The following is a 17910-nucleotide window of genomic DNA, read 5'->3' as shown; positions in this document are numbered from 1 at the left end:
ACGCGATTGTATAGTAAAAGTCAACTAGTTCATGCAAGTCAAATCAAAGTAAAACTTAGTCAAGTTGGTAAACCTAAGTCAACTACATCAGTAGGTCATGTCAATGATGTCACAAAGTCAAACCAAGGTCAACTCATGAGTTTCACATATTCGTTTAGCAAATTAACATTTACTAGTTTAATTATCGTACGTATTCACAACGGTCATGCAATCGGACAGGCATTGTTCACAAATGACACATCAATAAATTATGATAAACTACAGATCACAAGTACATATCATAAGCTTTCTAAAAAGACCAAGCACGCTATCATACAATTCCTAGAACTCATGTAGCATGCAAAACTTTCTAGTTCAGTTGCTATTTGCGCATCAGTATCATAATAATTCTCATTTAATCTAGAAAATAGTAAATCACAAATGGACAATTGGAGATGGTCACAAACATATCAAATTATCAGTGGTAAAAAGATCTAAGAAAAACATCTAGCCAATTTGTGCAGTTTTGACCAACAAGTCGTACTTTCTGATTTAGACAGAATCCAGACCTATGGTTTCGGCACGCATACAACACATAGCAATTAGATTTTTTAGAGCTATAAATACAAATGAAATATTCTAAATAATATACATTTAACTACATATCAGAAGCTCAATCTCTAAATCCATTTCTACTTCTTGTTAGACAATTAAATGTACAAACTAGACAGATTCGATCTCATTCAGGTAGTCGTTTTCGGGGTCGAATATACGTGCATGTAGAGACAATTAGCCAATGAGGTTTACATGAAAGATTAATTACTAATCATGTAATTTCCATAATGCAAAGGGTTAGTTTCCTAAAATCATGTTAAGTGGTCGTTTGACTCCAAAGAAAATCGTTGTTTAACAAGTTTTACCGCAAACGTTCGAGTAAGCATAAAATGACTTTCACAAATCTAATAGCTATGATATCCTAGTCCATTTTATGTTTTTTCAATTATCTATCCAACTAACATCAGTTCATGCATCAATTCCAAACACATAAATTGCAGTTTTCAAAATAAAGCATAATTACACGTCGAAAATTCAATTAAGCATAACTATAGCTATACATAATCAAATCATGAATTCTTGCGAGCAAACTCAATAATTTTTCGATAGCTTTTTATATATACACTTTATATTTACAGAAAACAAACTTATCATATCAGTAGCATAGCAATTAAATTCGTGATTAAACCCTAACATGCAATCTGAGCATTATAACGACTAGTAACACGTACACAAATCAAGACTTGAGCACTAAACACTCTAGCAACCCTTTACATGTATAATAACAATCAAATCTGGAAAAATAGAGTTTTTGAATCATACTCTAATCATAAAATTGTTGGTATAGATGCGTAGAGGAGAATTAGAGGAGCAAGAATATGTAATCGGGCAAGCGAGCAAGCGAGTAATCTATCCATTCTTGATCCTTGAAGAATGGCAATGGATATGGAGTATTTGGAGCTGCACTAATCGTGAAAAGAAGGGAGGAAAAGGATACATGCAGTTTTTGTTAAGTGATAATGAGACTAGGGCTCAAATTGTTACAGGTAAGGTTTAATAAATGGGCTCGGGCTAAAATAAGACGAATAGGCACAAGGGGGATGGGGATTTCGACCAAAAGGGGTCCAAGAAGAGTTTATGGACTCAAATTGTTGCTAGTTAAGTTTTCTAAGTAAATCCATTAAGTGTCGAACCGAAACGCGAATCGAATCAGTAAACGTTAATTCTATCAGATTCTTAAATTAAATAATTTCTCTTAATCATAAAAGAATTCTAGTTTTTAAAAATTATATAGAATAATTATTTTTTTTTATTAATTATTTAATTCGTTGCTAAGTGTCGTTAACCGAAAATCGAAAGCTGGAACGTTAATCGAGCGTTTTAGCGAATTTTAAGCGTTTTAAATTTATAAAACTTCTAATAAATTAAAATTATTTTAAAACTTAATAATTATATAAAATAATTATTAAAAATGAATTATATTTCGTTTCATTGCCTTAAAAGACGTTTTTCTTGGTTTTCACTAACCGTACGTTTTTCTTGCATTTTATAAGTTTCTCGCATACTTCTAAACCAAAGTATGAAATCAAGTAATATGTAGCACATCTTAATAATAGTATTTTATAAAAAAAAGTTCTGGCATAAAAATTCATAGAATTTAACTAACGGTCGTTAAATATTTAACCTAAAGTAAACGAAAGATAACGGAAAGGGTCGGGTTGTTACAATAGCTTTGGTACAATGCTATGTCATCACTATATGTTTAATCTTTAAATAATTAGTGATCTCTTGCTAGTCATTACATGAATATTACTTTAATACATGAGTATTATTTGACTATGCGCTAAATGCCAACTTGCTTATAGTTACCTAATATATATGTATGAACTTTGTCTTGCTATTTGCTACAAGTAGGAAACCATCAACTTGTATTTGGACTATTTCAATATATGCTTATGCTACTTGGATAACATTTAATATGTCATAATCTAGTGACCTTAATAGGATGAAGAATTATTAACACACATAGATTTTGCTTAAGTCTAGAAACAAGCTTAAAAATGGTTTAGACTTGATTAACTTGATGTCTTACAACATGCTTAATTGATATTAGTTGTTTCACTAGTTAAGACAATATTGTGGTCGTGATAAGGCAGGATGTTACAGATGGTATCAGAGCACTAGCCTCTCGGGGTGTGATGGGCACTCGGCTTAGGCATCTCCTGAGGTATAGATTCTGGGTATTAGTTTGTTTCAGCCCGACGAGGACGTCAGGATTGTAAGTGGGGGAGTTTGTAATACCCCGTCCCACATAGATTTGTGTAAGAAAGTTTGAGTCCTTTATAAGGTAACTTCCATCCTTACTAGACACAACGCGTTTTGGGGCTACAAGCACAACAGATCTCGTCAGAACTCTGCAGTTAAACGTGCTCGAGCGGGGTAGTACTAGGATAGGTGACCACCTGGGAAGGCCTCGTGTGGCTACCAAGAAAACGTCGTGCGCCTGTGGGCAAAGCGGACAATATTGTAGTCGTAGTAAGGCGGGATGTTACATTAAAGCCTTTGAATATTGACAAAAGCATTGAGGTAATTCTTTGAATTTGTCAAGTACTTTGAGTTTGTTCAAAGTTTGAAAATTGAAATGACCATACTTGAAATTGCAAAATTCATTAGTCAAAGTTGATCAACATTCATGAAGATATGGTTAAGTTTAGGCTTGCTTGAGGACAATCAAGGCTTAAGTGTGGGGGATTTGATATTGCTTGAATTACACATGTTTATCCTCACAATATCTTTCTAAATTGGTCGGGTTTTGAAGAGATTAGGAACTGAAGGTGTTAGTTTGGTGCTTAAATGATGGTTCAAGAGTAAATAAGGCTAAAAGTCTCAAGTGGTGCAAAATTGACCAAGTTTGGCCAAAAGTGAACCAAAATGGCAAAAACTAAGGAATTGCAGGAAAACGGAAAATGTGGCACATTAAAATGACAAATGAGGCGCATCTATAGTGTAAAATGGACCCATTCAGCACAAGTAGCTTTTCATGTACAAAAATGTGGCGCATCAGTAAAAAAATGTGGCGCATTCATCTTACAAATGCGGCGCATCAGTAAACAAATGCGGCACATTCACCTTTCAGCCATCAAAAGAGGTGCATTTTCGCTGTTTCAGACAAGATTTTCAGCCGACCTATAAAAGCATTTTTGGGGTTTTTGAGCAAGGAGAGCTGTTCCTTTAGGCCGTTTTGGAACCCTAAAAGGGTTCCAATCATGATTACATCAAGATGAAGCTCAATTTCATGGTCTTAGCTCAAGATTGTTAAAGATTAGTGATAGATTTCCATCATCCATTCTCTAGTTTGTAATTATCCCTCCATTTTGGCACTTGTTCTTAATTTCTCTAGTTATAGTGATGAATACTTATGATATCTTTGATCTAGTTGTTGTTTATGCTATGATGTTAGCTTGGATTTGTTTGTGTTCATTTGATTATGAAACTTGATGATTAGATTTACCCTAATTTCATGTATTGATGTTAAAGTGGGTCGATATTGTTGAGTTTGGTTGAAGACCCATTGCTATGATTGTTTTAAGCCTCATTTTGATTTCATTGAGTGTTAAACCATCTTAGTGATTCGATTGGTGATTCAATTAATGCTCTAACACCATTTGGTGATCTAGATAATTAGGAATTTGGTTCAACTGATTGGGTCATTGACTTAATTGGTGGTCAAAATAGCTTTTAGTCAACATAGTGGCGATTAGACTTTTCAAGTGATTGTCTAGGTTAAAAATTTGATGTGAGTCTAATTCAAGATCAAGTGTCGATGATTTTATCCAACATAGTTTGATTGTTGAAATGGGTCTACGAGAGTTAACGAATTTTATTTGTTTGAGGTTTTACGGAAGATGACGAATGAAAATGAAACTATATGTTTGAACATTGTGATTTAACAAATGCAAAATGGGTAATTCATGTCAAAATGTGGATCAATCAAGTGAATACGTTTTTCTCTTATATGTTAATCTTTCTCTTAGGTTAATCTTAGTTTAGTTAAAAACTTTCTTAAACCCCCCAATCAACTTAGGACATTTATTAGTGTTTTGAGATTCATGTAAATTGCTCACTGTGAACGAACCGTGCATGAATACTTGGTAGTTGCTATAATGATCGGGTCATTGTTGTCCGGGCATTTGTGTTGATTAGTTAAGTTATTTGATCATTGTTATTATAATTATAAGTTGAACACAAAACGTCGCATCAGTATAGTTTTTACACAACATCCAAGCATACTAAAATATATAATGCTTTTTTCATTATATAGTTTGTCACTCATTTTAGCTCTCACTAAAGTTTGTATCATCAATTGATGAGGAGTTATTTTTACAGGTGATCGTTCCATCGATGGCATCAGTCTTCAATGAAAATGCACTGAAGAGTCAATTCAAAACAAGCATATATATGCAGGTGAGGAAAGCGACCTTTTATTATTATAATTCATTGACGAAACGTTATATAATAATATTAGCAATAGCAGTTTTTTTTTTTTTTTTTTTTTTTTTTTTGAAGAACTTAGCAATGGCAGTTAAGATCGAGTAAAAAGAAAATATACACCAAAGAACATATAGCCTGAAATTACCGAGTCCCTCAATATTTCCACATCCGTTTGGATCATTTTCAATCTTTTATAGTCATATGAAATCATCAAACTCAATTAATAAAAAAAACACCTGTGGGTTAAGCTAATCTTTTCGATCTGTACTAAGTTCAAAGTTTATTAACATGATTAAATCTCTACCCAATCTGCCCAGTTTTGCATCTCCAAACTTCTGTCTGAAACATATTGCTTTTGCTTTTGACATAATTGAGCGGTTGATACCTCAACTTTGTCCATAACAACGTAGATAACCCTAAACTATTTTTTTGACTAGGTAACCCTCATCTTTCTATTTTCGACATGGATCACCCTGAGTGTAACATCTGTTAAATATCCACCGTCATGTATTGTCACGTGCAGATAGTGTGAGGGCAAGTTAGTCCAGTTAATTTAGATATGGTATGTGAAAACCCTCGATATGTATTCTATTCCAACACTGTTACATCAAAACTCAACCGCTCGTATTGTTTGTTCATCTTTAACAAAATACAAACAAATCTATCGATCCAAACAAGCAACATGGTTCTTGTAAACTTTCATTCAGTCAGAAGCGAATATGGCATCAATGTACTGATGGATTTATATGGTATGTATTCTTTTCTCTTTTTTTTCAATATTCAATCCTGTACATTTAAAATATTGAAGCTTACATACTGTTAATCGCCAGGCCATAATTGTAATCGTTTTTTTTTTCTATTGTTTTTTAATATGCAGTTATTTTCCTTCAATGTTTACATTAAAACTACAACATGGAGGTGTTTTTACTAAATCACCAGGCATCCGGTATGTGAATCGTATTGAATCGTTATATTTTTTTTTTTTTTTTTTTTTGAAAGGCAAGGTTAGTTGTTAGTTGTTAGACTCGAACCTGGGTCACTCTCGAATCCATGAAACATGGACACCAATGAAGCAAGGCCTCATTGGCTATTGAATCGTTATATGATGGTGTTGACAGTTTTAGCTTTAATGTGAAAAAACTTGAGGAAGAATTAGAGTACTTAGGGTACGATATGTCTTAAGAAAATGTAATGTCATTTCTGATTCCTGAAAAAACTTTGGATAATGGATTACATTCTTTTGGTAATGATGAAGACATTAATGAATTTAGGAGTTATTTTGTTACTCACAAAGAGATTAGTATGTATGTTGAACTTCAGGTTGATGTAGTAGGCTCAAGTCAGGTTAGTTGTGTGGAGAGGATGTTCGAGGATGTTCCCATGTGCAGAACATAGGTATTGTTCGAGACATATGCATGAAAACATGAAAACTAGGAATTTCAGGGGATTTGCATACAACCAACGCCTTTGGAAGTGTGCAACTGCTATAATTGTACCACATTTTGAAAATTATATGCCATTTGAATACATAATACATTTTGTCATTTTCCATTTGAATACATAATACTTCACGTTGTTATTTGCCATTTAAATACATAATACCATTGGTACAAACTATGTACAAACTGCATACATTTTGTCAAAGTACACAAAATCATTTGCCATTTGCCACTGTGCATACATATAAATAATTGATTCAAACACCCATAAAAGTAGACAACATGAATTTCATTCAAATTTCATTGTCATAGTACATAAAGCTGAGTACACTAAACTGTTACATTAGATTTAACTTATTAATCAACTAGAAACGAGCAACATACATCGCAATCCCTAACCAACTAAAAAACAACAGAATCTTCAAAATTGCAGCTTCCCTTCGTGCAGTTTTGGCGATTGCATCACTTTTATTTTTTGAGTCTAGCAGTCCTGGTATAATCATGGTTGCACGCTCACACATTGGTGGATCATACCAACCAACAAACCTACAACGCGATCCCTGGAACATCAAACATCCATATAATGTATTTTGAGTTACTTGATAAAATAGGGAAAAAAAACGAAATTTAGGCGAATAAAATACCTCAATTGGACATCCAAAAAACCTACGACCTAGATTTTTCTTTGTCCATGATGTCGTAATCACAGCAATACGTCCACACCAACAACGAACCGTCTCAGAGTTCATACTCAACTGAATCAATTTGTTTCGTTCGATGCAAATTAGGGTTTCGAATTTCGGAGAAAATAGACGATAGGAAACATGATTGAAGGGTTCATGAGTTATTTATAATAAAATAGGGAAAATTAGTTGGAGTAATTTGCCCTCACACTATCTGCACGTGACAACACTTAACGGTTGTTACACTCAGAGTGATCCATGTCGAAAATAGAAAGATGAGGGTTATCCAAGTAAAAAAAAAAAGTTAAGGGTTATCTACGTTGTTATGGACAAAGTTGAGGTATAAAGCACGCAATTTTGTCTAGAACAAAACTGGTTAAAATTTAAAATGAATCAAAGTTACCACGGAGTCGATAACATCAACATTCATTAATGAATAGATTCAATGAATATCAATCAAATATATATACTTATAGCATCAGTCAGTTTTGATCAATATTTGTTGGTAAAACCAATTCTTTTTTACATTTATATTGGTGAATGTTAGCTGAGAACAAAATGAAATGAATATGTAACCCTAGCACTTACAGATGCAGCAGATCCTACATGTTTGTGAGCCTCTTTGCGCATTTCAGGTGCCTGCAATGTTAAAAGTTCCAATGGAAATAATCAAAACATGAATTAAAATAAAATTACAATATAAATAACAAAAAATTGTATATATATTCATTTAGAAAACTCATGAACAGTAAAACCCAATCAATTTGCAATTTTGAAATTCAATTATGTTTAATGTTAAATATTAAATATTGTATTACTAGCATAGCTACAAGCCTACAACATTGGAGCACTGCTTAGGCACAAGCATACTTGCATACTTGAACAACGGGTCATTAGATCAAGTCTTGGCCACTTTTTTTATTTTATTAAAAACATGTTTTACTTCTTTTTAAAAATATCCACGCAGCTATAACTATTTTTTTCTGGGTTACGATAGGCTCATTAACGTTAAATTATTTTAACAAAAAACATATAGTTATGTATGTAAAAAAAAACTAACGTAGACATTTATTAGCAATATCCATTAAAAGTTCTTACATGGTCAACTGCACTTCGACCGAAGCGAAGCGCGGTTTAACTCCAAAACTTGTAAGATCCATTCCGAAACATCTATTAATATAATTACTCGATGGTATGAATGTTAAGCGTCCATAAAAAAACTTCTCCTGTAAGTTATAACGTTAATTAAGGAATTTTAAAACAAAACTGGTTTATTAATTAATTGGTTTTATAGGATTAGGTCTCGCGCTCGGGGGGCTTGATTACCCGAGGTTTTACCTTCTGTGGGGGAGCCAATGTGCTCGTTCATAGGAGGGTTTCCTTGCTTACCAAAAAAAAAAAAAAAAAAAAAAAAAAAAAAAACTGGTTAAGATTTAACATGACTCAAAGTTACCAGAGAGTCATTAACATCAACATTCATTAATGAAAAGATTCAATGAATATCAATCAAATCAAATATATATACTTATAGCATTAGTCAGTTTTGATCATATTTGTTGGTGACACCAATATATATTGGTAAATAAATGTTAGCTAAGAAGGAAATGAAATGAATATGTAACCTTAGCACTTGAAGATGCACCAGAGCCTCCTTGTTTGTGAGCCTTTTTGCGAATTTCAGGTGCCTGCAATGTTAAAAGTTCCATGGAAATATCAAAACATGAATTAAAGTAAAATTACAATATAACTACAAGAATGTAAGATGCATTCCGAAACATCTATTAATATAATTGTTAGAAATAGGAGGTTATGTGTATATTATTTGTGGAAGAGAGGATTGATAATTTAGAAGTTTGATTGATCTTGAAAACTCTTCTTTTATTGCTTATTGAATTGCTTTGATGCTTGATTACAAATGAGAGGTGAATCCATCTATTTATACTACACCATGGACTAGTCTAGAATACTTCATCATCTAATATCTAGATATTTCCTAAGTATTCTCATGATAATTCTAGACTTAGATATTTTACAAGATTATTCTACACACTTTCACTACTACATATTACAAGAAGTTTCTACATAATGGGCTATAATCTTTATCCAAAATATTTGTATACTTGCAAGCCCAAATCCAAAACAAATAGCCCACAATCAAGTTTAGTTTCCAACAGCCCCCCTTAAACTTGATTTCGTCACTCCGAGCATATTCCGTAATCTCTGAAAAGTCTCGTGTTTTAGAGGCTTTGTGAAAATATCAGCAACTTGGTCGAATGACTTCGTGTACTTTATCTGCACCTCTTTATTTGTAACACACTCCCTGATGAAATGGTATTTCGTATCGATGTGCTTGCTTCGATCATGGAAGACTGGATTCTTCGCTAGAGCAATCGCAGACTTGTTATCCACATATATCTCCGTAGCTTCCTTTTGGAAAAACTTAAGCTCATTTAGTAACTTCCTGAGCCATATTGCATGACAGGTGCACGATGTTGCTGCTACAAACTCGGCTTCACACGTTGACAGAGTCACAATGGGTTGCTTCTTCGAGCTCCATGTGAACGCCGTATCTCCCATATAGAACACGAAACCACTCGTACTCTTACGATCATCTTTGTCTCCAGCCCAATCACTATCACTGTATCCAACTAGCTTGAAGTGATCAGAAGGCGAATAAAACATGCCATAGTCAATCGTACCTTTGATGTAGCGGAGTATCCTCTTGGCCGCCTTCAAGTGATTTATTGTAGGTGCTTCCATGTATCGACTTACTAGTCCAACTCCGTAGAAAATATCTGGCCTCGTGCAGGTTAGGTACCTCAGACTTCCAACCAAACTCTTGTATTTTGTTGGGTCCACCAAGTATCCTTCATCATCTTTTGACAATTTGAGATTGCAATCCACCGGTGTATTCATTGACTTGAAGTCATTCATCTTAAACTTCTTGAGCACCTCATTCGCATAACCTTCTTGGGATATGAATATTCCTTCTTTCTTTTGTTTTACCTCGATTCCAAGATAGTAAGCCATAAGTCCAATGTCGGTCATCTCGAACTCCCGAACCATTGCTTTCTTGAACTCCTCAAACATTTTGGGATTACTACCGGTGAATATCAAGTCATCCACGTATAGGCACACAATCATAACATCTCCATCATTGCTAACTTTGGTGTAGAGGGCATGCTCATGGGGGCATTTCGTAAAGTCATTCTGCTGGAAATACTTGTCTATTCTGCTATTCCATGCCCGAGGCGCTTGCTTCAACCCGTATAATGCCTTTTTTAATTTTAGCACCTTATTCTCTTGGCCTTTCACGATGTATCCCAAAGGTTGTTCTATATAGACTTCTTCTTCTAAATGGCCATTAAGGAACGCGGATTTGACATCCATTTGATAAATCTTCCAATTATGTTGAGCCGCAAGTGAGATTATCAATCTTATAGTTTCTAGACGAGCGACGGGAGCAAATACCTCGTCATAGTCTATGCCGGCTTGTTGACTATATCCCTTCGCCACTAACCTTGCCTTGTATCTTTCAACTTCACCTTTGGAATTCTTCTTGGACTTGTACACCCACTTTACACCAATAGCCTTATGTCCCTTTGGTAGTGTGGCAAGATCCCACGTATTATTCTTCTCGATTGCTTGAATCTCTTCGTCCATAGCACATTTCCACTTTTGGCTTTTTGTTGCGTCTTCATAGCTTATTGGCTCACAATCGGCAAGAAGGCAGAACAATGATAGATCCTCCATAGGTTGTGTTACCTCGTACAACTCCTCAATGCTCCTTGTGTGATGTTGTAGCCTACTTGATTCTCCTCCTGATGTTGGTGTCACTTCATTAGTTGTAGTGGTTGGAGTACGTGGAGAGTGCGGAGATGGTGTACTAGAAGGTTCTTGAACTTCTAGATATTCTTCATTCCTTACAGTACTTTCGAATGGATAAGGGAGAAAGTCGTAGTTCTCCTCTTCGCATGTTTCTTCTTCATCGAACACCACATCTCGACTTGAGATTACTTTACCGGTCTTGGGATTGTATAACTTGTAACCCTTCGAACTTGAGTCATAGCCCACGAATATGAGTTTCTCGCTTTTATCATCGAGCTTCGTCCTCTTCTGATCTGGCACATGAGCATATGCCACACTTCCGAACACTCGAAGGTGTGAGATGCCGGGCTTCCTTCCACTCCAAGCTTCAATGGGCGTTTTGTTCTTGACGCTTCTAGTAGGCGAACGATTTGCTAGATAGATCGCACAGTCCACTGCCTCAGCCCAAAACTCCTTAGGCATCCTTTTGCTCTTTAACATACTCCGAGCCATATCAAGAATGGTCATATTTTTTCTTTCCGCAACACCATTTTGTTGAGGTGAATACGGAAGAGTCAGAGGACGTCGTAACCCGTTGTTGTCACAAAATTTCTTGAATTCCTTGGATGTGAACTCTCCTCCACGATCGGATCTCAAAGCCTTTATGGTGAGACCACTTTGATTCTCCACAAATGCTTTAAACTTCTTGAACATTCCAAAAGCTTCCGACTTCTCTTTTAGAAAATAGACCCATGTCTTTCGACTAAAATCATCAATGAATAGAATAAAATATCTATTTTTACCAAAAGACGGTGGGCTGATGGGTCCACACACATCCGTGTGAATAAGTTCTAGAGGTTTCTTCGCTCTACTAGAAGCTTCTGTTGGAAAACTGTTTCGGAAGTGCTTTCCTAGAAGGCATCCCTCACATATTTGATCCGGATGATTAATTGGAGGCAAACCCTTCACCATTCCTTTACTTGATAATAATTTTAACCCTCCAAAATTTAAGTGCCCGTATCTCATGTGCCAAAGCCAAGAATTATCTTTGAAACATGCTTTTAAACATCTTGGAATGTCATGTTGAATATTTAGCATGAACATCCTATTCATTGACATTGGCACCTTAGCAATCAAACCTCCTTTTTGGTCTCTTAAAGAAAGGGTACGATTTATCATGTGAATATCATAGCCTTTCTCCAAGAGTTGTCCAATACTCAGTATATTCGTCTTCATATTGGGCACATAATACACGTTAGAGATAAATTGATGCCTTCCATTTTTCAAGCGGATGAGAATCTTACCTTTGCCTTTAACCGGGACTTTAGAGGAATCTCCGAAGGTGATATTTCCACTAATTACCTCGTCTAACTCCACAAACATGTTTTTGTCACCGCACATATGGTTGCTTGCACCCGTGTCGAGATACCACAAATTTGATTCTCCGTTATCTTCACCTTTGCATGCTAGTAACAAAGTATTTTTCACGGCTTCGGTATCTTCTTGCACTAAATTTGCTCTTTCTTGCACGTAATTGTTTGACTTCTCGCATTCCGAAGCATAGTGGCCAAATTTATGACAATTATAGCATTTGGTTTGAGAATTGTCATACCTTGGCCTTCTACTTGTGTAGCCTCTCCCGCGACCTCTTGTCGGGTGAAAATCTTGACTTCTTTCTTCATTTTTGTAAGAACTATAACCTCCACGTTTGATATATCCTTGCCCTCGTCCTCGGCCACGTACTTGACCACGACCTCGTTGACTCGTTTGATGAGTCTTTTCACTGTTCTCTTCCTTGAAAGAGAGTTTTGCTTGTAAAGCTTGCTCCAATGGCTCCTTATTTTTCTTATTGAACCTCTCTTCATGAGCTTGTAGTGAACCCATGAGTTCATCGATAGTCATTGATTCTAGATCTTTAGATTCTTCAATGGCTACGACTATATAGTCGAATTTTGAATCTAATGATCTAAGAATTTTCTCAATGACCCTCACATCACTTAAAGTTTCGTCATTCCTCTTTAATTGATTGACAACCGCCAAGACTCTTGTAAAATAATCAGAAATTGATTCTGAGTCTTTCTTATTTAAGGATTCGAACTCACCTCGTAGTGTTTGTAGTCGAACCTTTTTCACCTTATCAACTCCCTTATAAGAATTCTCCAAGATCTCCCATGCTTTCTTGGCGGTGGTTGCACTTGCAATTTTCTCAAAAGCTCCATCATTTACACTTTGTTGGATGATGGAAAGAGCCTTTTGATCGTTCATCTTCATTAATTTTTTCTCCTTGCCGAGAGGACCTTTTTCTGCAGGTTCCTCATAGCCTTCCTCCACAATCTCCCATAAGTCTTGTCCACCTAGGAAGGTCTTCATTTGGATGCTCCATCGATCATAATTATCCTTTGTGAGGCGAGGAAACGTGATGACATTGTTGGCCATCATCTTGTTGAACCAAGCTCTTGATACCAATTTGTTAGAAATAGGAGGTTATGTGTATATTATTTGTGGAAGAGAGGATTGATAATTTAGAAGTTTGATTGATCTTGAAAACTCTTCTTTTATTGCTTATTGAATTGCTTTGATGCTTGATTACAAATGAGAGGTGAATCCATCTATTTATACTACACCATGGACTAGTCTAGAATACTTCATCATCTAATATCTAGATATTTCCTAAATATTCTCATGATAATTCTAGACTTAGATATTTTACAAGATTATTCTACACACATTCTACACACTTTCACTACTACATATTACAAGAAGTTTCTACATAATGGGCTATAATCTTTATCCAAAATATTTGTATACTTGCAAGCCCAAATCCAAAACAAATAGCCCACAATCAAGTTTAGTTTCCAACAATAATTACTGAAGTACCATTTGACGTTAACTTCCAGCCATATCACTGACAGTAAGAAACCGCGGGTTTTAAACTAGTACTTGTATTAATATAATTATTACTTTGCTGTAATTATCTCAACTTTAGAGTTAACTTAGAGCAAATAACTTAACTATGACATGTGTACATGTAGATATATATACTTTCACAAAATGCTAACATATAAAATAGATATCATGTATTATTAACACACATAATAACCTATACACTAGAATGATTTTACAATAAGAAAGAGGCGAACAGATGTAGTAGTATACCTCCGTCACCAATGAATCCAAATTTTTCTGATACTCTTCATTTCCAGGACACTGTGACAATACATTTGATCACAACTATTCACAATTAGATTCAACTAGTAACAGGGGGCGCACATGTTGCTTCACTTTTTAGCAATTGGTTAAGTACAAAAAGGTTCACACAATTTTATTACACGTTTTTTACATATAAACCGTAAATAACTGTCTAAGCCTTCGTTTCTACTGCTGGCAGCAGCAGCCATTGCGGCAGTAGCAACATGATCAACAATGAGTCCCAACTTTGTTTGCAGTAACGTAGGTTGACAAAATGTTATAGTATGTGTTTGATCTAAAGATCAATTATGTTTGGAAACACATAATTACGTCTTATAAATTTGTATATGCGTTAAAGTTAGTAGCCCAACTATATGTATTAGTATACGAAACGTTTTTGGCGAAAGTTTAGGAAAAATTGTAGGAAAATTAGTTTTAAAAAAATCGGGCAAATGAGGGGGAGAATTTATTTTTTATTTTTATTTATTTATTATTTTTTTTTTTTACTATAGTTCAGTACTGGCCCTTGTGGGTACTAAGGTTTAAAAAAACGGAAACGTGCCTCGAGGCGTTTTCCCTCTGTGAGGCGAGGCGTATGCCTCGAGGCGAACCGAGGCGTACGTTCGAGGCGGAGTTGACTTTTGTTGACTTTTAATAATAAATATATATATTCTGATAATATATAAATAATAGGGGCTGTTATTGTCATTTTATTAAAGATTAAAGAGTGTATATTAAGTTTGTTTTTATTATTAAAATTTAGTAAAAGTTTAGGGGCTGTAATTGAAATTTGATAAAAGAAAAAAGAAATTAAAATATTTAAAATATATAAAGATATAGTCTATAGATACATTTATATCTGACACTTGATAAAAAGAAAACCAGCTTTTTCTCCCGATGAAAACCAAGGTCAGATCTGTCCTTCCTCCCTCATCAGCTTGTTCTTCCGATGAAACATCAGCTTCTGTTCCGATGAAACATCAACGTTACCAGGTCTAATTTTCCTTCCTCCCTCATCTTCTTTCTCTTTTTCTGTTTTCCTTCCTCATCTTCCGGCAAGTTTTAAGTTTTCCGACGCCGTTGACCGCCGTTTGACTGCCGTTCACCGGCGGTTGACCTAGTAATTAGCGAGTTAGACACCGATTTTTCGTTTGACCATGAGGCGCACGCCTCTTCAATCGAACCGCCTCATATCAAAATTGAACCGCATCTCCCATTTGAGGCGTACGTTTTAAATGGCCTTTGAGGCGTACGCTCCTAAACGGAGAATTTGAAAATCGTACTGAGGCGCGCCTCGAGGCGAACGCCTTTACCGTTTTTTAAAACTATGGTGGGTACAACGTTTTCTGTGTAAGGTACAAGTCGTTAAAGCTTAAAGAGGTGTACTATTCACCAATAGTACCCCAACTGTGGGAATTAGTATATAGAGAATAACTATGCTGAGAGAAAAATTCAACTTTGAAAGTTAGAAACTATTACCTCTTTTAAAGCCTTTTCAAAACATTCCTTTGCTAGATCAAATTGAATCTTAGCCTCATCTTCGTCATAAGTTACGAAGGCATTAGCAATATGCACCTTACCTAAATACCATAAAGCCTCATGCTTTGCAGGATTGATAGTTAACGCCTCGTCCAGTTTTGACTTAGCATCTAAACGGGAGAATTATAAGAAGATTACTTTTTATAAATACGTAAAGAAAGAACCGCTAACATAGGAATTGCAAGAATACCTCTAAGAAACTTCTTGGATCTGTTGATATTACAGAATGGGGCTAATTTCAGCAAAGCTTCACCCCATCTTGTTAAATTCTGTAATGCAATGACACTATTATTAATGTCATTCTCATAAATAAATAAATAAATAAAAAAAAAAAACAGAAAACAAAAATGCAATTATCATCACTTGTAGTTAATCAAAAGTCTACTTGTAATTCTTTTTGGGCAAAATACATATATAATATATGTATACAAATAAAAAAGATATGATGATTTCTTGCAGCGGCCATACCTCATTACCTCGGGCCAGATTCCGGCAGAGATATGGTCAACAAACCGGTTAATACATTTTTGATTGAGTTTTATAAAGTCCTTTATACTAGACATGTAAGCCACTTCGAAAGTGTGGTTTAGTAAAAGGAGAACCACTAGTAACAAAAAAGCATAAGGAAGGTCTGTTCTTTGGTGATCCTCTATAATAAAAACTACTTATGTCAATAATCTTTATCTTAATCAGCATCAGGCTGAAAACTATAGATCAATTAATGTTAATAATTACACATAGTAATCGATTCATAACCAAATTAAAGATTAATTCATAACCAATCATACTTAAACATATACACATAAAAATACTCTTAAGCAGTATGGGATTAATGACTACAATGTCAATTAAACATAGAAAACGATTCATAAGCACTAACAGTTATAGATACATTTAGGTACATATATATATATATATATTAGAGAAATATATAAATATAGACGTACATCTGCGTCGGTAGGGTTCTTAAGGTATTCAGCTTCGGCATTTCTACGAGCATGTTCGAAGATTAAAAATCTGTCTAAATCTTTTTGAAACTCGATCAATGATTCATCACTGTGAATTGTTGATGACATTGTTATTGTTATTGGATCTAAAAATTGATAAAATTCGCTGTCAAGCCATCTGCTAGGGTTTGTAAATTCGATAAAGGGAATTAATTTGAGCTGACGTCATCTCTATAATTTTTGACTCAATCGATAAAGGGAATTAATTTGAGCTGACGTCATCTCTATAATTTTTAGGGAGGTGACACCAATTTTTGATCCATACACATTTAAGTTACTATTACGCCCTTATATACAATAATGGGAGTTCAACTCTCTAGATAAACTTAGGGATATAATTGTAAGTTTTAAAACACAAAGTGTGTATGAATCAAAAACTAGTGTGTGAATATCACCTCCCAATTTCTAATCTTATATTTGTCTATGGAGATGACATCATAAAAAAATCATTCCCATTGTTAAAAAGAATCAAAAAAAAAAAAAAAAAAAAAAATCTAGTCATGTTTGGCTGATGTTATTAAAAAAATTAATTTTGAATTAAAATTAAAAATTTTAGTTAGTTAACTAAATAATCAGTAAAAAAGGGGGGGAAAAAAACACGCGTGATACAAAATTACAGAGCAAGCTACAGAAAGTATTAGATGCAGTTCAAAAACCCCACGCCTCATTATATATTGGGAACGTAAATAGAGTATTAAGAAAGGCACGCTTCAAACATCTTTCATCTTCTCTTCATCAGTTTTCAACTTTTAAAATTTTCATCTTCTCTTGCAAATCTTTGAAGCTTCTGCAACTTCTTTTACGCTAGCTCCACCAATTAATTGATCTTCCAAGTTTCGTTCTTCGTTTGGGTTTTTTTGGGGGCTTTACCGATTATCGCTTACTCAAGTTAATATTTGAAGTTCAATCTTTTTTTTTTTTGAAGTTTTGTTGGGATTTATTTGTTTTGTTTGTAGTTATTTTTCATCATTCACCTTCTTTTATCATTCTCCTTTTATCATTCTCAAACTAGTGAAATGACCCGTGAAACCACGGGTTTGTTTAAACGAAATAGTTTAATTATATATTTTATGTATGAAGTGAATTTAAACGCTAAAGTCATTTAGTTTAATGACTCGACGAATTCCGACTAAGAAATTTCTCGCTGATTTTTATAAACACATTGATGTACTTAATTAGGTCGGAATAAATGAACTACATCTATTCTCTCACTATCATCTT

The 17910-nt window shown here is 34.6% G+C and overlaps 1 protein-coding gene across 3 annotated transcripts; it reads right to left on the bottom strand.

Moving 5' to 3' along the window:
- Positions 1-6745: 6745 nt before the first annotated feature.
- Positions 6746-16820, bottom strand: LOC139897161 (mitochondrial import receptor subunit TOM20-like). 3 transcript variants are annotated; one of them, XM_071879820.1, is made up of 9 exons: positions 16630-16820; positions 15873-15951; positions 15724-15792; positions 15623-15654; positions 14111-14161; positions 8770-8832; positions 7736-7786; positions 7109-7219; positions 6746-7024 (listed from the first exon to the last, which is right to left on the bottom strand). In XM_071879820.1, the coding sequence occupies exons 1-9, from the start codon at positions 16756-16758 to the stop codon at positions 6830-6832; spliced, it is 780 nt and encodes a 259-aa protein (XP_071735921.1). In that variant the 5' UTR covers positions 16759-16820; the 3' UTR covers positions 6746-6829. The 3 variants fall into 3 exon arrangements, 2 of the variants coding, with proteins under 2 accessions (XP_071735921.1, XP_071735920.1); XR_011776454.1 differs by adding an exon at positions 8246-8373 and having other exon boundaries at positions 6999-7024; positions 15623-15792; XM_071879819.1 differs by having other exon boundaries at positions 15623-15792.
- Between the last annotated feature and the right edge of the window lie 1090 nt (positions 16821-17910).

This window comes from Rutidosis leptorrhynchoides, chromosome 3 (assembly GCF_046630445.1).
Source record: "Rutidosis leptorrhynchoides isolate AG116_Rl617_1_P2 chromosome 3, CSIRO_AGI_Rlap_v1, whole genome shotgun sequence".
Taxonomy (NCBI): domain Eukaryota; kingdom Viridiplantae; phylum Streptophyta; class Magnoliopsida; order Asterales; family Asteraceae; genus Rutidosis; species Rutidosis leptorrhynchoides.
This window is presented reverse-complemented; position numbering and strand designations above follow the sequence as displayed.